Here is a 23,435-nt window from a genome sequence, read left to right as displayed (position 1 = left end):
GGACAATTTCTCAATTGCTAATTACCTAGCAGACTAGTCATAATTAAAGTGTTTATCTGGACTCAGCCGGTTAAAGGGATATTGATTAAACCTCCAGTGCTGATCTTTCAAAAGCTGGGTGTAGAGCTTCTTTTCTTTGTGATTCCTATCAGAGGTGTGAAAACTATTCATTTAAAATTGAGATTGAATCCAACTCACCAATTTGTATACTGGGGATCGAATCTTTCTGTTGATTACAAAGAGGACTGATTTCCAGTTCAAATTTCTGTTCAAGTTCACCTAAGATGGAAGAAAAAGAAACACATTGGTAATCTAGAATTTATAAAGTGAGTATTAATAGTTTTAATGACCTAGTTGGCAGAAGTTATTTTGGGAATTTATGTTCGCTGTCGTGTTATCATTAGGAACTCGTCAGCACTGACTTGTTCTGCCTTACTCTGGCAGCTTCCATGATAATTTAAGTGTCAATGGCCGTTTATAATGGGCTCATTGTAAAAAGGTGTGCTCTCAGACCACAGTAAACTTTTGAACAAGATCTATAAAAATAAGAAAACAACCAATGGGAAATTTCCTAACATGAAATGGAAGTTCTGTCTTTAAGTTACAGGTTAAGAAAACAGATTTTATTCCCCCCACCCCTTTTCCTGCTTTCACACTGTCTGACCCTCATCTGGTTTCACCTGAGGACAACCAGGAATAATGAGCAGGGAGGAAATGGGGTAGAAGGACTAGAAAGATCTCATTTGAACAGCATCTCAGTCTGTAGCTACAAAATTAATCAGAAATAAGAGTCCGGTATCTTTCATTCTGATTCCTTAGAATTTTACCTAATGTAACTGAAGGGTAAAGAAAGTATAAAGGTTAGAATGATATTTATTTTTAATGCCTTTATCAGCTAGAAGACCAAAGGAGAAATGCATCATGCAAAGCTTTATCAAAATACTTTATCAGCCCTTCGTGAGGGTAAAAAATCATGGGTAGTTTTTGTGTTGGAAAAAAAAATCTGATTACTCAGTGGAGAAGCTAGTGCTCAGAAACATGAGCTAAGTTCACCGTTGTGAGTTCGCGCCTCTCACTAGAAGAGATAAAAACATAACATTTATACAGTGCTTACTTACTATGTGCCAGGCACTGTTCTAAGCATCTTACATATGTTAATTAATTTAATCATTATAACAACCTCATTATAGTCCCCATTTTACAGATGAGGAAATTACAACACGGGGAAGGTACGTTGACCCGAGGTCACACAGGTAGGAAAGGGGGGAGCCTGGATTCCAACCTAGGAGGTTTGGCTTCAGGAGGTTTGCAATTAACCACTGAGCTAGAATCCCAGAGAGGCCACACTTCTGTCATTATCTTTAAAACTGTGGCCATGCCTCCTGTGCTCTCTTGTGCCCTGATGATTTTCAGGACTGAAGAGAGGAGTTCAGGGGAGCCTGCTGCATTGGCTCTCCAAGTCCAGGTGATCATGACCCTCTGAGGGAGGGCAGGGCACTATTTAATATTCAAATGGATTTTCCAAGGCTGCTGCTTCTCCTCACCTCCGTATTTCTGTCAACACTTTGGAGGAGTCACCTTTGATTTCTCCCTTCTCTCCACCCTCCATCTTGAGGCATCAATCCTGTTTCTTCCTCTTCTGGAATACTTTATTTCCCCGTTTTCATCTTGCCTGACCCTGGCTTTGTTTCGTAATAATTCATTCTTAGTTTGTGCTTCTTAGTTAGTTTTCTTCCTCCAGTTTTTCTTCCCCTTCAACTATATACGTTGCCCTAAACGCACTTTCTAAGAAGGCTCCCATTGTCACGTTCTCTATTTTAGCCTTGTGTCCGGGAGGACCCACATCCTCTCGTTCCTACCTTCTATGACACCGAGCTGGTCTACAGAGCAGGGTGTGTCCCTACCTCGGTGCTTTCCTAGTTCCCTCTGTCTAGGCCAGCGCTGTCCGGTAGGACTTTCTGCAATGATGGAGAGGTTCTCTGCGTTGCCCACTATGGCAGCCCCTCGAAATATCAATGAAACTGAGATGCTGCAATTTTCATTTTATTACATTTTAATTCATTTAAATTTAGCTGGCCACACGTGCCTCGTGGCTTCCGTACTGCAAAGTGTGGAACAGTCCACATCCCCAGTACCCAGCTCAGAGCCCACCGTGCTGAGCACTAGATCTTCTCCTGTGACCTCTGTCGTTGGAGGTCTTCCAGTCGATCATTTGTTCATTCACTTATTCAACAGAATTTATAAAGTGCTTATATGTTTCAGATACTTTGCTAATCAATGTAGAGAATACAAAGAGGAAAATCGCGTAGTTTCTTTCCTCCAGAAACTTTACTGATTACTATTTTGAGAGTACAAAACATAAACGAACTGTACTTCTGTGTATGCATCATAACATCCCCAGTGGGGCTTTGTACATAGGAAAATCACAGTTTTGCTGAGGATTAGACAAGGCTGGAAGCAGATGTTCAATAAAAGCTTCTGGGAAACTAGGTTGATTGAGACAACATCAATCTGTCATCACCAGGGGACAGAAATTCTACTTTTTTTTAGATGTTGGGGTTGGGGGAGGGAGGCACATGGTGTTTGGAATCCTAATCTCTGTTCTGAGAATGTAACAGTTTCCCTAATTCATGGGATCTCATCTTCCTTTCTCCCTATGCACTTAGTCTTGATTGTAAGGGTTTTTCTTTGCTCAACATCATAAATCATATTAACGATACTTTGTCCAGAACTGTTAATAGTTGGTGGAAGCCTGCCTGCCAGGAGCAGGCTGGAATGAGCTGGGATTTTAGTCCAAATCCCAAACTGAAAGCCAGAATAAAATTATCAAAATGATACAAGTCATCCTTAAAGAATTAAAAAAAATAATTCAGTAGGGAGGACAGGCAGTTTGGATGACCAGAGAGTCTGGTCTTCTCCTCTTATTAATAAAATGGGCAGAACTTCTGCTAGACCATAAGGTTATTAAATCAAAAGGACTCGATCTGCCCTCTCTAGTCTCCCTCCTCTGCCAGGAGGCATGCCAGAGAAAAGTGCGTGGAAGCTCATCTTCAATGATCAGAGTTACAAATGTTCTAGGTTTTTCCGTCTTATAATGCTGCACGTGCATATATCATTAGGACAATAGCAAGTTTTTGCAAAGGGGTCTTATAGGTGAACCTTCTTGGTTGATGCCATTTACTTAGCTAACAACTTTGATTTACTAACTCTGTGGGTCTTAACTGGCTTCCCAAGTGACATGCCCCAAGTCCCTGTCCCAAGTTGCTCAGAATCCAAATAAGGCTCAAGATGAGTTAAATAAAAGGTTTAGAAGTAGTTGATACCCACAATAGCATATGACTGAGTCAAAACCAAGTGGGAAAGAGCAGAATCTTCTCTCAGTCCCATTGTCTGATTTCTGAGGATGGAGATCCTAGCCCCTCTCACACTGTGCTATTTCAATATTTTACAAATCACACAGTAAAGAAAGTATCATATCTGATTTAGAACCTCCTTGCTCTGCTTTAACCATATATTCTTTTGCTTTGCCCTCAGTAGAGATTTTGTATAATGGAGAACTGGAACTGATCTTTCGATTTCTAACCACTCACACTCAATTCAGGTGAAATTACACAAAGCTGTAGGAGTTATGTGAGCACTTTTATTCTGAGAGAAAGAGACCGTGAGCAGAACCTTCTGGCCCCGCATGAACTCAGTCAATTCTTTTTCTGTTTTGGGGCCATCACGGTGTCACTGACACATCTTTCAATCAATGGAGGCTCCTCCAAAAGGCTCACTGTTGCTGTTTGACCTCCCCACAGAGCTGGTATGTGGGACACTTCAGGCTTTATTTGTTCTCAGCCTCTCAAACCTGATCCCGTCACTAGCATGAGGGCACCGCTGATGCCTGAACAAACATCCTGAACACTGAAACCAAGCCTGAAGGAACAAGGCCGTCTTTAAAGACCGATATCCCACCCGACGTCAAGGTCTTGCTTGCTAATTCATTGCCTGATTTCTGAATGAGGGTAATCTTTTAAAAATTATACCCTAATTCAGGGCCATTTGTCTTTTTATAGCAAAATTCTCTACCTCACTGTGGAAACTCTATTTGAAAGGATGAACTCAATTTTTGGTCAGCTGGGTCCAATTTCATTATTAACTTTGTTTAAGAAAGCGAGGAGAAGGAACACAAAAGGAGTCCAAGTCCTTCTGTCAGAGTGGAAAACATTGACCTCAAACAGCATTTAGCACTTAGGCTGCGCTCAGCTCATTAGAATGAAGGTCAGAGTAAAAATCAAACTGTCCCTCGCATTGGTGTATACACAGAGGAAAGCCATATAGATTTATGTTCCACTTTGTCCCATTTTTATTGTGCCCCATTACTACCTGTTTCCGTAATAAGTCAACGTTATTTATTTTTAGACTTTTTTCCAAAAAAGGGTTGGTGGTTTGCAAGAGAGTTAAAGAGAAAGGTTAGGATAATAAGAGTTGACGAAAGAACAAATGTCATGATAGATTAGCCATTTCCTGTTTTATTAGGATAAATGCCTGCGAGAAGAAGGGGCAGTGAAATCTAGCTGTTGGATCACTACTGACCTTGCCTGTAGAATTCTTCACAGACCCTTTCACTCCATTGCTTGCTCATCTCCCAGATTCTACAAGGATTGCAAATGTCAGCACACTTCAAGGCGATCTGAGAAATGACAGGGCAGGGAGAGGTTGTCAGAGGATGCTCCTGCAGTTGCAAATGCACCCGAGCCAAAGGGCCCGTGAAGCCCGCCAGTCTGCCTTGTGGTACCAGGCCCATATTTACAGAGGGCCTCCCTGACTTGCCTCTTCAGGAAACAGCACTTATTCACCAGCACACAAAGCCTTCGTTCAGAACGCTGGCTTTACAGCGTTGAGAAGGAGGGAAGAGCCACAGTCCAAGGACATGGAGCTTCCTGGAGGAGACTTGGGTGGGCAGGAGGCCAAGGACAGCCATGGGCTGGCTGCTTCTGCTGCCCCACCCCTCACAGGCAGGGAGGCTGCAGGGGCCCCCTCACCTGGCTCAGGTGAGATCATCTGGACCTCACTCTCACAGTAGCCACATGGACCAACTCCATACATCACTTGCATTGTGTGTGTTGGCATTTACACGCCTGTGTCTGCATGTGTAAGCTCAGACTGCCAGCCAGGAGCTAAGTCGTATCAAACCTAGGAGCATTTTGTTTGTAGAGCTAAATCAGGGCCTTTGTGGCTAGCCTCACCTGGGTCTGGATCTGGGATGTCAGCTTTTGTCAGCGATGATGACTCTGGGAGGGTAACCTTGAATTTCCAGAGAAGTTGCTTCTCCCTTTTAATCACCAACTGCTGCCAAGAGACCCATCCACCAGCAATGTGCATTGTTTTGACCCAATTCCTTGGGATCACAGAACAGCTAGCAATGGTGGGGTCTGGAAGAGCCTTTGATCACCTTAAGCTGCACGTTTGGCTGTTTACATTTATTTCCTGGTTAATGAGGGTACCAGTACATGTTGGAGTAGGTAAGGGGAAGAAGTCCCTTCTAAGTTCTGCCTTGAGGGATTCATTTGATTAGTCAGCCTTCCTTTGGAAGTGTAAGGGTTCAAGACCAAATCTGTCAACTACTTAAAACTTGGCTCGAGTCACTTAAATCATACACCTGGTTGATCTTTGTGGCACTCAGCGACTAGAAGACTAGTTTGGGAAGAAAGGAGGGGCAATCATAGTTCTACAGCTGGGAGTAGGGTATTTCCTAGCAAGGATGGAACACTTTGGACAGCTACAGAGGGCAGCATGGAAGCCTGGAACAAACAAATGTACCAATGGCTCCTTGCCGGGGAGTAAAGCAGAAAGGGTTGGGCTTGATCTGATTCAATTCAATTCAATTCAACTTAAAATTATTTATTGCTGCTTAAAAATGGTAAGACTAGATAAACATGTTCGAGACTCAGATAAAAATAGTTTAGGTAGTAAAAGTAAGTAAACAGGGTTTGATTAGGTAAAGGAAGTCCACTTGTTTTTCAATTTTTGTTTGAACTATAGTTAACATAAAATTTTTGTGTTACAGAGACAGTCTTTTAAAATCACACAGGTATCACAGCGGTCAATTTCACAGCAAGCCACAAAATGTGGTAGATCCAGTATGGCGACTCCGTGGTAAAGCAGTTATGGAATAAGGAAAAATGAGATATTATCAACTTGCTGACATGAAACCCAGATTTTGTTTGCTTGCAAACCACTTGAAAATTTCATGCATCTCAAAGCTTTTAATAAAATAGGTCACTGCTTTAGCTTATACCATGGGAGATATCTCCTTCTCAAATGTGCTAAAATACTGATTATATCCCTAAGTGTTTTTACTCAGCAAGGATAATGGCTGTTAGTTGTTGTTACGGTTTACCTGAAGCATGAAGTGCCTGTCATGTGCATCCTCCAGTCTTAAATCTTTATTGTGGAGGTGGGCTTTCAATCTGGTCAAAAATTCATTCTGCCTGTTGATGTCTGTTGCCAAGATCAAGGAGCCCAGCTGCTGTTCAATATCCTGTCTGCATCCATAGGAATAAAAGAGAAAAACACACACACAGAAAGCAAATCCCTTTGAGGAGGGTGATTGATTCTCTCAGCTTCAGTTGGCTCCTACTCTCGTTTCTGCCTTTGATTCTGTTTGTTACACAGGGTCCCAGCCCCGCACAGCCCACGAGCGAGTCTCTCTCCCACTGTCAGTTCTGTCCTTTGACAGGAGGTATGCCAAGAGCTATGCAGAGTGATTGAAACCTTGGGTGAACAAAGTTGTGGTAGTTTATACATTTCCATGGTTCCTATGGGTAGAGAAACTAATGCATGCTTTAAGGAGGAGGACACAAAAAGACTGGCAGAATCACAGGAGTTTGGGTTGTGCTTTTAGAGAGTTCAAACCAGTCCAAACATTAAGATTTGCATGGAGAGAGAAAATGCAAAATAATAGAAATAATCACAATGGGAGTAACAGTGAATGGTAATATGGGATGGAAAGATCCATCAACGGAACAGAATAGATCAGCCCGAAAGAGATACTAGAACTTGAAAAAAAAAAAGGACGATTAAGACGCCATTACAAACTAGTGCGTAAGAGATATGCTAGTCAACAAATGGTACAGGGAGAGAGAGATATTTTGGAAAAATAAAGCAAGTTAGAGCTTTACCTTACATTTTGAAAGTAATCAGTGGAAGGAAAGATTCATAATTACTTTTAAAATTCACCTTTAAGATGAAATATATTTAAGTACAGTGCATAGAGCATATGTACACATATATAAGATGAACATCTCATAACTACCACACCGGTCAAGAACATCTGCCTGCCCCAGAAGGTCCCCATTGCCTGTCTCACCACAATCCCGCTCCCCTCAATCCCTGAAGTAACCACTCTTTTGGTCTGTCTTAATCATTTTCTTGCTACTTATAATTTTAACACCTGTGCACACATCTCTAAACAATATGGTTTAACTTTAAGTTATATGGTACATATCAGTTTGTAACTTGCTTTTTTAGCTTAACATTATGTTTTTGAAATTCATCCATGTTGATGTGAAGGGCTGTAGTTATCCATTTTCATTATTATATTGTATCTATTGTAGGAAGATACTACAATGTGTTTACTTGTTCTGCTTTTGATGGTAACTTGAGTTGTTTCTAGTTTTTGGCTACTGTGAAAAATGCCGTAATAAACATCCTTGTTTGTATACCTCCATTACACATGTGTAGAAGTTTCCCTAGGGTCTATATCTAGGAATTAAATAACTGGATCACAGGTTATGTTTATCTTCAATTTAATAGATATTGCCAATTATTTTCAAAATGATTGTGGACATTTACCCTCCCAGCACTAACAGATGAGATGCTCATTGCTCTATATTCTTACCCTTTACATTTTTTGCCAATCTGATGGGTATGTCATACAACTCACTGTGGCTTTAATATGAATTTCCTTGATTACTAATGAGGTTGGATGTATTTTCATGTGTTTATTGGCCATTTGTATTTTTTTATGAAGTTTCTATTCCAGTCTTTATCTATTGTTCTATTGGGTTGTCTTCCTTTTTCTTATTGATTCTAAGAGTTCTTTACATATTTTAAATACTGGTCCTTTGTCAGTTATGTGTTGCAAACATCTTCTCTCACTCTGGCTTGTCTTTTCATTTTCTTTATGTTTATTGATAAGGAAATCTTAATTTTTAATGTAGCTTAATCTAAAATTCTTTTTATTTATAGTTTAGATTTTTCTCCTATTTAAGAATCCTTCCCAACTCTGATGAAAAAGTTCCCCTACATTACATTCTAAAAGGTTTATAGTCTCAGCATTCACATTTTTTAAGCCACACATACATCTTTAATCCACTTCTGAACATTAAAAGAAATATGTAAAGCAGGAAATTCACAAAAGAAATACAAACTACTCCCAAAATATAAAGTGATAGTAAATATTCTTTAGTATAACCAAAACCAAATTAAAACAGCTATGTGATTCTACTTCCCCATTTTTATCGGTAAGGATTAAAATGAACTATTAAATAATTCACTGAATTAATGAATGACTATAATACTTTATGTAGCTGATGGTAGGGAGAAAATGATTCCACTCGTTCTCTGTTAGTGAGAGTGTAAATTAGTACAATGTTTCTGGAGGGTAAGTTAGAACTTAGTCTTAAAAGCATTTGATGAACATTAATAATTTGACCAACAGTTTATCTATAAATTTCTATTAACATGTTAGTAAAGATTTAATTAGTAAAGATATGTGTTAAATGGATGCCTATTCTATTGTTTACAATAATGAAACATTTTAGGGAGAAAGTAATCACAAAAATTTATAAGGAGATTAGTTAAATCATGATATATTCACATTATGCAATTATTAAATATGATGATGTACAGATATATTTATTGACATAGAAAAATGTTATGTTAAAAAGCAGGATAGAAAGCAGGTAAAGCATGATCTCTATGGTCATAGAAAATAAATTGGAAAAATGTATAGTAGGATTATGGGTGATTTTTATTTTATTCTTTATACTTTTCAATATTTATAAATTCTTTGAAAATATGAATTTATTAAATTTATAATCAGAAATATAACTATTTTGGTTAGGTAAAATATTTCATGAATCAAATTAAAAAGTAAATAAAAACATCAAGTAATATTTAAGACATATAACAAATGGTTACCGTAGTTAATATACAAAGAATTCTTACAAATGAATAATGCTGATAGGGAAAGATCAAATATAAAAATTTGTTTTCTAAAGAAATAGCAATGCCTAGTAAATATATGAAAAATTTCAATCTTAGTTGTAATTAAATGATGCATACTAATTCAACAAAAATCTCTATTTCTCTCTATATACATATATATGCATGTATATACTTACATATATGTGTCAAATTTACAAATGTTTACAAAAGATAATAAAGATAGAACAATTTTGGTGATGGTGCATTGGTACATTTTCTTATAACCCAACAATGGGAATGCAGGTAGATACAAATTTTTGGAAAAACCACTTGATAATATACAACAAGGATGTTAAAAATTCAGACCTTTCTGACTAATAATTTCTATCCACAAACATATTCTGAGAAAATAGAGTATTAGAGTTTGGGATAATAATATATGTTTAAGAATGCTTGTTGAGCATAAATAATGGCAAAAATTTGGGAACTATCTAAATTCCCAATGATAAGCAATGGTTGCATAGATTTTGGCACAGTGATGCCATGTAGCCAAAAAACTGATTGTAATTGAAGTAAGGCTTAATGATATGGAAAAAAGCCTTCACAGCAAATGAAAAATATCAGGACATAACTACAAGATAAGTCTCCCATTTTGTTAAAATATGGTTGTATTGAAAAAAGCCTAAAAGGAAATATGGCAGCCAGGTTAACATGAATTATTCCTGGATGGCAGGATTACTAGTAATTTTAGTTTTCTTCTTCATATCAGGTTGAACCGTATGAAACTGCCAATATTCTATGGTTTTTGACCCTCAAAAACAGCAACTTCATAAGGTTCAAACTAATACTTTTCTGAGTTTTTCTTAATTTCTATGATTAACCGGTCTTACTTTTAAAAATCAGAAAAAAGACTTTAAAGCATTTACATGAGGATGATGTAATGCATGGTGTAATAATGATGATGATAGCTTTTGTTATAAAGCATTTGCATATATTATTGCATAACAATTATTCTAGCAAAAGCAATTTATAACACTGTGTTCCACAAAGTGGCTTAAAATTATGGTATTTTAATTTGGAATCCATAGAGATGAAAGCAGTATTTTAGGAAATGAATACTAACGGAGCAACGAACAGGATGAATGTGAATATTAAAGGGGACAAACCTAGCCGCCCGAGTCCCCTCCTCCCATTTTTCTTGCATTTTCTTCTTTTCTGTCTTCACTATTCTTCCTTCTCTTCCCTTCTCTTTTTTTCTTTTTTTAATTTTTCCCTCCCGCTTGCCTCCTCTTTTCTCTTCTCTTTCTCACTTGATTTCTTGCTCTACTTTTTAGTTCTTTTTGTATTTAATCGTTTCAATTTTTGCAATTTATTATTCTAGTAAAAGGCACAGGTTTTTATTCCGTGCACGAGGACTGGTTTTATTTAGTTATGGGATCAAAAGTTATCAGAACTGAAGTTCCTCCTGCAAATTCCACATTCCTTTGGGTGCTAGGAAACAGCATGGGATAGTATCAGAGGGCCAAGAATAAACCTACAACCCCCGGAGCATACTGGTTGTTTTATGGGGAGATACCACTTGGTCCTAGACCTCAAGTTAGGTTTATACCTGTCATTAAGAAGGATACAGCAATTTATCTATTCCTTTCACCTGGGTCCCTTGGGTTGTGCACATTTTCATTAAACAGATTGCAGTTTGTAATGGCTTTGGAACACAGTGTAGCAGCTAACTTGGGGCCATGAGGAAAATGAGCCAATGGCCTTGGATTTAGTAGGACTTGGCCTACACAGGGGGCTAACGAACTGTGAACCAGGAAACTAGTGTTTCCCCTTCTGTTTAAAGCACAAGAGACATAGGTAAATTAGTTGTGAAAAAATTGCTGGGATCAATTCAATTACTTAACGAATGACACTTTAGAAAAGAATTTCTGACTTCTAATTTTGTTAAGACTGGCAATTACAAAACACGCTTTATTGGACTAGTTTTAAATCTAGCTTGAGAACTCCTACATTCCTTCTTGACAAATATTTATTATTTGGATCTACATGGGAGGACAATTTTGCTAACTTAAAGGACGGGAATTTGGCAAAGCAGGGTGTTGACGCTGAAGAGTGTGAAAACTGAGAGCTGTTTATTATCCCTTTTCCTGACTGCAGGTCATTGAGTGTCCAAGGCCCTTTCAAAGCACACAGAGAGATTCTGGTTTCTGGGTTGCTGTAACCGACACCAAATCTCCTCTGATAGACAGACATCCCAACGCAGGCAGGAAGCACAGCCGGCTGGCTCCTTGCCATTCACGCAGGGGTCCCAGCCGTGCCCTAGAGAAAGAGGCTTATCTTTACTGCGTGCACATCAGTGTGTTTCATCTCGGCAGCACTTACGTCATTTCCTTCGGCAAGTGAGCAAGAAGCCTTGATTCTCGAAGCATGCCAATCGTAGATCGCCAGTGGTGATTCTCCAGCACAGACATATTCTAGAAAGAAAGAGGGGGAAAAAAAGCTATAAATCAGAGGGAAGCCAGATACTGATCTTGCATGCTGAACACACAACTCCACTGAGGCCAGCATTTTCCCTCCAGCCAGTTTGTACCTGATGACACAGAGACAGACCAGAAAGGAAACACAAGAGAAAACTACCACGAGGTCTACTGTCAAGGCCACGATGAGAGTGGGAGAGTGGCAGGGCCTGGGCTGACCCTCTGCTGCAGGGGTGAGTGACGATCTATTTCCAGCATCACTCACTCCTGCTTCGGCCCCTGTTTTCAGTAGCTTGTCAAGGCAGCACTAAATGTAGATGCAAGAAAGCAAAGCAGTTAAAAATATGTAGTAACGGAGACCAAGGCACTACAGTCATAACATAACCCAAGATTATACTAGCAACCTGAACAGAGGCAGGCTTCACAACCCTGGTCTAATCGATTACCCTGACCATTGCTTCTCAACACTGAAAAGAACCTCCTAAATCTAAACCACCACGGAGATGGTGACACATTCTGACTCCTGAGTCCCAGCTATTACGGTTTTGATTCAATAGGTTTGTGGTAATTAATGCCCGGGTACACTGAAGTTTGAGAACCACTGCCCTGGAGGCAGCTCTGCCAATAACCTTTATGACCAGTCTATTGGCATTTAGCCCATTAGGTCTCTGAGTTGGAATCTACAATTGCTTCCTTGTTCAATTATATTCATATTTCTCCCCTGTGGGAACCTCTATTATGTTCAGTCTCCTTTGACTTTGCTGTTATTTTAAATATGCTTATTATTTGAATATTTAGCTAACCATTTCAATAATGAATATTTATCACACTCCACTGTGTTTTTTTCTAATTAGCAAACATAGCTTTATCACTGACTTCATACATATGAAAGAGAACCCATCTCGAGCTCAGGCAATTTTTTTGCTTTATTTTCTTTTTTGTTTCTTTCTTTATTCATTCTACATCTTGTTTCAAGAGGGGTTATAAACTTACAAAAAATACAAAGAGATAGTTGCTATGGTTTGACTGTCCCCTCCAAAACTCATGTTGAAATTTAATCCCCAATGTGGTAGTATCGAGAGCCGGGGCCTTTAAGAGGTGATAGGATCATGAGGGCAGCCCTCACGGCTGTGTTAACTCATTCATGGATTAATGGGTTATCATGGGAGGGAAACTGGTGGCTTTATAGGAAGAGGAAGGGAGACTTGAGCTAGCACGCCAGCATGCTCAGCCCCTCACCATGCCCTGCCCTGAGACTCTGCACAGAGTCCCCATCAGCAAGAAGGCCCTAACCAGATGTAGCTCGCCTTGACCTTGGCCTTCTCAGCCTCCATAACTGTAAGAAATACATTTTGTTTCCTTGCAAATTACCCAGTTTCAGGTAGTGTGTTATTAATAGTAACAAAGTGGACTGAGATAATAGCATTCCTTAAAAGTGAGAGACACTGTATGATTCCACTTGTGTGAGGTACCTAGAGTAGTCGTAATCACAGAGACAGACATAGAACGGTGGTTTCCAGGGGCCGGGGGAGAGAGGAATGGGCAGTCATTGTTTAATGGGTATAGAATTTCAGTTTTGCAAGATGAAAAGAGTTCTAGAGAGGGAGGGTGCTGATGGTTGCACAACGTTATAAATGTACTTGATACCACAAAACTGTATACTTCAAAATGGTTAAGATGGTAAATTTTATATTATGTGTATTTTACCACAATTTTTAAAAAAGTGAGGGGAAAGAAGCAAAGAAAATAATATGGAGACTAAATGAAGCCATGAATGAGACTGAAAGCCATGCCATCATTATGCTCCAGCTGTATCTGAGCCACCTGTATAACACTTAACTTTTCAGCAAACGAAGAAAGGGAATCCCTGTGAGTGACGTAATCCAGGGGCTATTAGGAAAACACAAGTTCAAGAAAGCTGCAACTATCCTTGGTTCCAAAATTAATAAACCGATTTCTCTCCAGGACTTGGTCATAATGAGTTTCATGAGGCTGAGTCTTACACTTACCCTCTGTCGAGGCTGTTTATATTGCTATATATTTCTCTCATTGCCAAGGAGTCATTATTCTTATTCACCACTTGAGCATGTTTGAAGCAGTGATGAGATGTTGTTGCTTTTATCAACTGGTTTATTATCTCCTTTTGGGCATGGGCCACACACAACAAAAGGGACGGCTGATTAGAAATAACATGCTAGACTAATTTGTTTTGATTGTAAAGATTTATGAGAGCAGAGAATAATAGGTTAGTGTGATGTAACAGCTGTTCAATCTTGCAATGACATTTAATTCAGCCGCTCGTGAGTTCTTGCGAGACTGATTCAAGTAGATGTGGACATGAATGTTCTCACGTGAGTTTTTTGAGGGGCCGGAAAACTGTAACAAGACCTAATGATAAATGACAACATAGCCCTGCTGAGTGGAACAAAAGTGTCTGGAAGATGGCCTTAAGCATTGTTATTTATGCCAGCCCGACTTAACGTCTTCATTAATAATCTTCCTGAAGACAGAATAAAAGGATACTTGGGAAATTTGCTGGTGAAACCATATTTGGAGATAAGCACCAGAGATGGAAGGAAATTGACTGGGCTTGGAAGCTGGCACAGAATAAAAGACAATAGTGTGGATGATTGCAAACACACCCTTTTGTGGAAGAGTCATTATGCACAGAAGGATGTTTTGGCCAGAACTGTGCTGGAAGTAGGGGCACCCCAGTGGATTCCAGAGAGTCAGAAAAGAAGGGCAGCACAGGAAGGGAAGACTAACATTTATCAAGCACCACCTCTGTGCCGGGCACTTTATATGCCCTCATCTAAACCTCACATGCCACTCTACTGTTTTTATCATTAACTCATGGATGATAAAATCTCAGGTCTCTCAGGGAGGCCGCACAGCGAGTGGGTGGCTGAGGAAGGCCTTAACCCAGGTCTGCCAGACTCAAGACCCAAGCTCTGCGTACTCCCTCGGTTCCTCCCAGGAATTTCCTCTGCACTGCCACCTCCAAGCATTCAGAAGCCTGAAATTTATAAGCTGATGAATGCCTGCAATTATACTTAATTTCCCAAAAGGCACCTATAGTTGCCTGAAAAAAAAAATCTATGGTTGATTATTTTAATTAGATGTTATTTTCTAAACCCACATTAGAATCTTTGCATCTACCTCTGAATCTGGTTTCACCGCTAAAAGTCCTGGGCTTGGAATATGTTATGAGTTGAGTAGACTTAGATTGAACTCATCGTTCATTCACTCTCAACCCTCATCTCCAATCAATCTCTGAATCCTGTTTGGTTTTTCCTATGTGGTGTCACTGCTTGTACCCAGTGTTTCCTTTCATTGAAGCGACCCTATTTCAGGGCTTTCTCATCCTTCTTATTAATAACTATCCTTCCTTCAAGCCATCCTCCCTATAGTTGCTAGAATACGACTTGTTTGTTTGACAAGATTTTCTACCATCTCTTCAATGATTGGTTGAAACATAAATAAATATTGAGCACCCACTAATAAGCCAGGTGCTCTGGCAGGTGCTGGAGATCCAAGGAAAAATGAGATAACTCGCTGCCCTCAATGAGCTCACCTGCCTGCAGCGGGACCATGCCACCTGCCTTTCCCCACACCCACTCCAGACTCCACAGTGGATCCCTACTGGATAAATTAAGCCTAATTCCTTAGCTCAGCATTCAGTGCTCTCTGAAAATTGTCCCAACTATTATTCCATTCCTAGATGTTTGAGATAATTCAATCCCCTTACCTCACCTTTCCTACAAAGCCCTTATAGTCTAAATAAATAATATATTAATAACACTATAACTTATTAACATAGATATAAAATTATTAGTATATGACAGTGTCTTTCTCTTTTGCTACTTTCAAGTCTTCCAAGGTGGTTTATTAACCTCAAATACTTCTTTCTCTATATTTACTTACCAATCTACCTCATGTCTTTCAAAGTTCTCTTCAGATACTCCATCCAGAAAGCCATCTGGAGTCATCCCAGACAGAGGTGAACTTGGTCTCCTCTGAGTCTAATACTCTTTATTTTGAATTTTCCTTTGTCATTCTTTGAGTCCTGAGTTAGGTTGAACTCAGTCCTGTTTATGTGTGTTAGAGTTTTCTATGCACTTCCTTTTCTTCTTATTAGATTATAAGCTACATTAGTAGGAAGCCTACCTTATTCCTGTGTACCCACTCAACTCTATGCCTTGCACAGAGTTTTTACAAATTTGCTAAGTAGGTTACTGAACAAATTACTTGATGTCATTCAATAAATTTATTGAACACTTACTATATTCCAGGCACTGTGATACATGCTTGGAATATGTCAGTGAACAAAAGAGACAAGGAACTACTGGTGATAGGGATGAGGAGAGACAGACAATAAACAATAAGCATAATAAACACTTTCATTGTGGAAAAAACTGTATGGCATGTTAGAAGACAGTAAATGCATGGAGAGAAGGAAAAATAATTTGAGAGTCTTTTGAGTGGGGGCTGGTGAGGTAGTCAGTGTGAGAGGTGAGATTTGAACAAAGACTTGAAGGTAGGAGGGAGTTAGCCATACTCTCTGGAGGAAGAATGTTCCAGAGAGAACGGCAAACAGCTGTGAGGTCAATGCACAGTGAGAGAGGGCAAGTATGGAGACAGGAAGTTAGAGAGGTCATGAGACACATGCATGGCCTTCTGGCTATTATAAGAATTTTGGTTTTCACTCAGAGAAATTAGGATACACTGCAGGGTTTTGGGAGGAGTAAAATCATATGACTTACACTTAAGTAAGATCACTTTGGTTGCTATGTTGACAGTGGACTTTGGTGGGGGTGGGGGAGAAGCAGGTAGGCGGCTGTTTGGGGGCAATAGCGCCCAGCCAGGCAGGAAGTGATGGAGGTGTGGATGAGGGAGGTAGCTGCGGAGATGGGGAGAGGTGGTTGGTTTCTGGGTCTGGGGGGATGACTGCAGGGTTTCCAGCCTGAGCAACAGGAAGATGGGGCACTCACTAACCGTGTTGGGAAGGCTGCAGGTATAAAGTTCAGCGTGAGACATGTGAGTTTGAGATGACTTTAGACACATGGACAGCACAGTGGAGATGTCAGGTAACCAGAGCAGTAGGAACAACAACAAAAGAAAAACAGAAGAGTTGCACAAGTACTGTAGTAATTCATGGGTTAGAAGAAGCATGTTACATAAAGGGAAGGATCACACTGATTCATCATTTTGATGGTGTTAGGTTTAAGATTAAGCATTGAGTGGGCCAGAGATTCCTGTTTGTTCAGCCCCTAAATCTGTTTTCCTTTCCTCCTTACTCACAGAACCTCAGTTTTCATATGGGCTTGCGGTTGTCCAGAGTAAAGACAACATTTCCCAGCCTCCTTTACAGGGGGTTTGGATCATTTGGTTCTGATCCATTAAGTGTCAGCAGAAGTGTTGTGTGGGAGTTCCAGGAAGGTTGTTTAAAGGGAACTGACTGATCTAAGAGAAGCCTCTTTTGCTCTTTCCCAATCTACCCTCTCACAGTCTGGAATGAAGCAGGAATGGCTTGAGCTCTAGCAGCTATCTTGGGCAATGAGGACAAGGGCCTCACCCTAGAGATGACAGATTACAAAACTAAAAGGATCCTGGGTCCCTGATGATTTTGTGGAGCAAATATGCCTTCCCTGGACTGCCATTTGCCAAACTTCTTCTATGAAGGATAGAAATAAACTTCTGTCTTGTTTCAATCATGAATATAACAAGTTCATTTAAAGTCAATTTATTGTCTTCCATATTAGCCTGAAAGAGCTAATGAAAAGGCCTTATCAATTTCTTGATTTATATTATAATAATGCTTGGTTTTTGCATATGAAATGACAATAAAGAATTATATAACTCCAAAAAAAGTGAGGAGAAATCTCCTTAATAAAATCAGAAGCAGACACATGCACATACAAGCACATGCATTTATCTGCTTGTTTCTGAGACAGACCATTGATGTGCTGGAAAAGCCTTTCCTGGTTCTCCCACCAGAACTGACAGCTCCCTCTTCCCGCCTCCCCACCCCTACCCCACGCTTCCATCCTGGTGTCTAAAACCCCTTGTAACAACTCTGCTCTCTGGCCTTGCGCCCACGTGCAAGTGGTCTGCCCACTCACTCTTCAATGAATTTTGAAAAACTGTGCTCTCCTCACACTTTTCAGAATCCATATCTAAATTTTTAAAAATCATTAATTTAAGTGGTTACAAAAGATGTAATGTCCTGCCTATTAGTGAATATTGGTATTTTAATATAAAAATCATTACATCACTGTTTTGTGTATTAAATGTATCTAAGGGACTCTAAATACTGATGGCTTTTACAGCCCTTTCATCGCTGGTTGAAAAAAATACACGAATAATTTATTCTTTAAGTTAGAAATTTTAGGTTGATTCTTTTCCCTCTAGAACTTATATTTTCATTCTATTTCTCCATAGAATTTTATTTATTGTGATGTATTTTATTTATTGTAATGAATTTTATTTATTGTAATGTATTTGTACGTGTAAAAATCTTTTATTGTCACCCTATCATATTTCTCTTCAACAAAAATAAGTACATAAATTTAAAATTTGAATTTAAAAAATTCTCCTAACATCAGGCTCTGAGCACTAAATACTTTTCCAGCTTGAGTTTATAGTGCAATTGTTATCAGTAACTAATTGATCAAAACACAAGTTTATTGCAAATTTGGAAAAAATAATTATGCTTAAGCGTAAAAATTTATTGCAATACATCTATTTTATGAGATGGATGGGAGAGTTACGGTGCCTCAATTATGGAAGATTTCCTTTAATATTTTAAATTGTTCCTTTGGTGTCTTTATACCTGGGAGAATATGCTATACAACTCAGAATGGGTAAGTGGCGTGTCTTATTTTTTGTAAAGTGGACGCAGGGTGACTGTGAAAGGTGAGTGGAAAGTAGAACTGGATTGACTGCCCTGCAAGCACATTCCAGGCAGGTCAGTTTAAGGACCTGAAAATGGATTCTGTTAACACTATTCATGCTCATGCCTGTGGACCCCTTGTGGAGTCTTCACGTATTCCCCCGGGCACACATACTCCGTTTGAAAACCGCTGCCATCCATGACTGCTTTTGAAGGCTGGGAGTGTATCTTATTCATCTCTGTCCCACAGTATACGGCACAGTACCACCCCAGTAAGTAAACATTTGTTGAATAGCTACTGAGTAATTAATATCTCAAACTCCAAGGTTCAGTAGCCACAAAAGTTAAAAGAACTGTTAAAAGAAAAAAGAGTCCTATTTGAATTTTTGGTCAATATCTAATAGAAGCCAGACTTGGGATTTTCTGTTGTGCAATCCTTAGACTTAAGTAAAAGCCAAGGAGATTTTAAAATTATTATAGCAATTGGCCCTGCCCCACTACTCATTTACAGACAACCAGGATCAGATAAATGACTCCAGATATAACATATATCAGATAGCATTTGTCAATTCCAAGATGCAAATAAGATCATTATAAAGAATTTTTAAATCATGGCTACTACTTCCGCATGGTGTACTCTTGGTGTATTCTCAGTAAGACTGTAACCATTGGTAGGAGTAGCTATTAAATATTTGCTGAACACCAGACCTGTGCTGAATACTGAGGATACAACAGAGAACGAGTCAGGTGCTTGGAAACTTACAGTCTGTTGGAGGATACGGACATCTAGTGAGGCAACGGCAATGGGAGTGATAAATACTGCAATAAGAGGGGGAGTAAAGAATCGGGAAATTGCACAAGAGGAGCATGTAAGATGGATTTTTAGAGAAAAAGAAGGTGTTCAGGAGGAAGATACGTCCAAGTTGAGATCAAAGGATGAGTGAGTGAGAGGAGTCAGAAAATATAGACAATACGCTGTATGGTAAATACACCATACAATAGCACATTGGATTGCAATAGGCAGAAGGAAGAGCAAGAAACAAGAGGGACATTTTATGTCTTCCTTTTGTTTTATTGCTCCTTTTTATCTTTAGAAATTATCACTTTCTAATAGAATACATATTTTCCTTAACCATTTCCCCTGGAAGAAAGAAGGGATTTTTACTTGTTTTTGTTCCTCTTGTGTATTCTCAGCACCTGGCATGCATTAAGCACTGCATAAGCATTTGTTGGATAAATAAAGGAATGAGTGATCCATTTGGGAAAATGAAAGTAGTTCAGGCTCGCTGCATGGAAGCCTAGGAGAGTAATGGTGGGAAGTGAGGCAGGCGGGTATGGCAGCAGTCAGATCCAAACGGGGCTTGTAAACTGTGTTATTAATAACTCCTGAGGAGCAGTGGTGTTTTAAGCAGGAATCCATGTGGTCAGATCTGAGCTTCAGGAAGCTCCTTGTGGCTTCACGGTGGGGAAAGGGCCGAAAGCAGGTAAGGCTGAGTGCAGGTGGGTGAAAGGATGATGCTGTGCCCTGCTAAAGAGGTGAGGGCCGGTGAGCAGGCTCGGATACACTGGTGTTTCTTAGTGAACCACCAGAGATGATGATGCCCTGTCCCCCCCCAACAGGGAGGTGGCTCTATACCTCTAGACTCATCTGGGTTTCACAGAGGCTCAACCACCAGTATCAAAAAAAGGTAGGCAGAGAAAAAGAAGAAAATCATCAGAAACGGTCATGGAGATCTCAACAGATGGGGAGATGATGCCACTTTACTATCCCAAGAAATAATAGTATTAGAATATCACGTTAGGTACCATGTCTGTTCATCTTTAAGAAGCAGCAGCTCAATAATTTCGCATTATCCCAATAACAATGTGTTCTGGTGTCTCAAACTCTTCATACTTGTAGTTTTAAGAATAATCTTCATCTTACCGTTGAAAGAGTAAGCATTGACCTTTGTGGCAACAAAAGTGATTAGAATTCTAATTTGGAAAAAAAAACCCTTAACACTTCTAAGGCAAAACCTTTATTTCTCTTTTTGTCTGAATGATCAAGTATTATTCACCCTAAGAACAAAAACAATCCCTTTGTTCACTAATAACAACACACCTGGCATTTAATAAACCACCAACCCAGGTTTTCTAATTAAATCAAGAGAGTATTTGTCAAAGAGAACCTGGCAGAGATGAGTTGCTATCATATAAGACAGCTTTACACTGTTTTTCCCCCTATTTATTGAACATTTTCTTTGATAAAAATATTTCGAATGATGATGACAAACTGAATCTGGCATACAACAGGAATCAGAGTTAATTACACCTTTTAAATCTAGAGGACATAGGAAGGAAAACAACAACAGGAACACTGTCTGTGTTTTCATTTTTAATTGCTCATGAAACAAGATGCGAGACTCGAGATAATGGAGTCTGCTGAGTTCTTCCCTAACAAGCCAAGTGGTCTCCTTGGTAACACTACAAGAGCCCCAGCCCAGGAGGTCTCAGAGGAACTAAGCCCTAAACAAGACCTTGGCCCTTGCAGAGACTATGGCACTGCCTTGTTTAATGTCTTCCTCTTGTTCGATCTGCATCTGCCCAAGACATTGATCTGAGCACAAGGAGCGTGGATACCAACTGCTGTCCGTGGGGTAGATCAGGGCCAGCAATTATGGAACAGAAAAACAAGTTTTAGCCTCCTATTATAATTTTAACACTACTTGCCCCAAATTCCTTTCATACTGTAGAAATTGTGAGGTTATATACAATCTTTGCAGATGTTTGTTTGGGGAGAGGTCATAGAGCCACCTGGAAGGACCATTCCTCCTGGCTTGGTCAACTTCATGCTTGTGATTCAGCGTCATTAGGAATAAAAAGTGGTTAAACATACTGACCCCCTCTAAGAACTTGTGATAAACAACCAAGAAAACTGATGATAACCTTCTGCGTGACATAGTAGAATATGATAAATATTAAACATAAGGTTTATGGGACAATTCATTACTTATTATTTTATTTCTATAGGGTGCTCTGTCACTAGTTAATATGTAGCTAGACTCTATCAAAAGGAATTAAGTTTTAAATTGAACTGAGAGTGATTCCTTTTATAATTGTAAAAACTAATCTTGTATCTGATTTAATGCTTACTTTGTGCAATTGCTGAAGCCACCTTTAAATTTGCGTGTGGTTGGAGGGTGGAAGGATAGAAAGTAAATTCTTGGTTCAATCTCTCACATGCTCCTTTTCCTCTCAGTCCACCCCGGACACCTGGACTGCTTCCCGTCCTATGAGAGAGGTGCCAGGTGGAAGTGCTTTCAGTGCCTTTGTGTTGAACTTGGTTGGCAGTTCAGCTAGTGAGTTCAGACATCAGACAATAGGAGGGAACCCTCTGACCTGGCCTTCACTTCGGCAGCCCTGGCTCTCTCTTTATCTCAGGGCAGAAGAAAATGCTGGGTGTTATGCAATGATCTTATTTATTAGAACTAAAAGAGCACAGCCAACAAAAGGAGGGAGAGGAAGCCCTCTTCCATTTTATCTCATTTATAGTAAGTCTGGGTTGCAGCAAAGTCACGCACAGGGTGTTCTCAAAGCCACATAATTCCTGGCACACCCTCTCTAAGGCATTCTTGTTGACCAAGTGTGCATGTGTGCATGTATAATTTTTCTGTATATATGTACATATGTTCTTTTCATTCATCACCATGGTTCTTAACATTTTCAGAATCTATAGTTCATTTTAAAATTTGATGAGGGTAAGTTATAGATATTCTCCTTAGAAAAATGTGCATAGGTATATCCTGTGAAAATTTGCATGCTGTTTCCTGAAAGCCCATTCGTCTCAACCAACAGCCCCTCAAGAGGCTAAAAGGCTACATTTCCAAAGATTTTAAAATATCATATGTTGTTAACAGTCTTGCTCAGCTTATATATTATGTAACATGATTTTTTTTTGCTTAAAATTGAAAACCTGAAAAATTGTGCCAGTTCCTCATTACAGCTTAATACAGAGTGGAGATTTCCTAACCCAGGTCATGTTCTGTACAACTAATCTGAAGTTTCTAAGAAAGTGAGAATATACATTTAATGATATGCAAAGGACACTGATGGGAGAGAAGGAATTGTAGATGGCAGGATATACTCGGCTAAAGGCCACAGGAAAATTCCATTGCCAGTTATTCTCGAATTATGGGTTTTAATCCCAGAACTTCATCAGCTCATTGTGCCTCTAATGCTATTATCATTTCAGCTATTAAAAATGTTACTCACACTTGAAGGCCTGGTTTACAGCATTCTCCCTCTCTGTTTTTTTTTTTTTTTTTCTGGAAGCCATCTGCAGAATCAGTTTCTCTTTCCCTTCTGTCTTCCTGTCACATTTGTTTGTAGCCATATACTTTAGAGTGCTTATTGAAGTCTCTCACACTTCAAATCACTTGTCTGTAACCCTCTATCTCCCTCACTAGAACAGGAGGACTGGAGGAGACCTCTCAGTTTCTTGCACATAGTAGGTGATCAATATGAATTTCAGAGGCAGAATGCACATAGAGACAAAAGACATGAGTTCTACTCCCCGTTCTGCCATTAATTATGTTTATTTTCAGAAAAAACACTTGAATATCCCAAGTATCATTTTTCCTCTTTCTGAAAAGTAGGTATGATAATAGTACCCACCTCACTGGGCTATTGTGAGGATTGAATAATATAATATATGCCCTAGGATTCAAAGAAAAAGAAATTTAAAAAATGATATAATACCTAAAAAGCATTTATAAAAGTATTTGGATCATAGCAAGTGTTGAATACAGGTTAGTTATATAGTTTGTTGAGCTGAATTTTGTATTAGAAATTTTCTTTACCTTTTGGGCATTCCTTAATATAGTTAATAAATG

General features: G+C 39.3%; 1 protein-coding gene across 3 annotated transcripts in view; it reads right to left on the bottom strand.

Annotated features, from left to right (window-relative positions):
* The window catches only part of PDE7B (phosphodiesterase 7B), a 291,481-nt gene that overhangs the window by 5,235 nt on the left and 262,811 nt on the right, over positions 1–23,435 (bottom strand). For all 3 annotated transcript variants that reach the window (XM_045544422.1, XM_045544421.1, XM_045544419.1), the window contains 4 exons: positions 11,578–11,669; positions 6,386–6,530; positions 4,579–4,675; positions 199–279 (listed from right to left, as the gene is read on the bottom strand). In XM_045544422.1, the coding sequence (XP_045400378.1) occupies positions 199–279; positions 4,579–4,675; positions 6,386–6,530; positions 11,578–11,669 (415 nt within the window). The remainder of the gene's footprint in view (positions 1–198; positions 280–4,578; positions 4,676–6,385; positions 6,531–11,577; positions 11,670–23,435) is intronic.

Source organism: Lemur catta, chromosome 2 (genome assembly GCF_020740605.2).
Source record: "Lemur catta isolate mLemCat1 chromosome 2, mLemCat1.pri, whole genome shotgun sequence".
In the NCBI taxonomy this organism is placed as follows: domain Eukaryota; kingdom Metazoa; phylum Chordata; class Mammalia; order Primates; family Lemuridae; genus Lemur; species Lemur catta.
The sequence above is the reverse complement of the archived record's forward strand: the minus strand, read 5'-3'. Positions and strand labels throughout refer to the sequence as shown.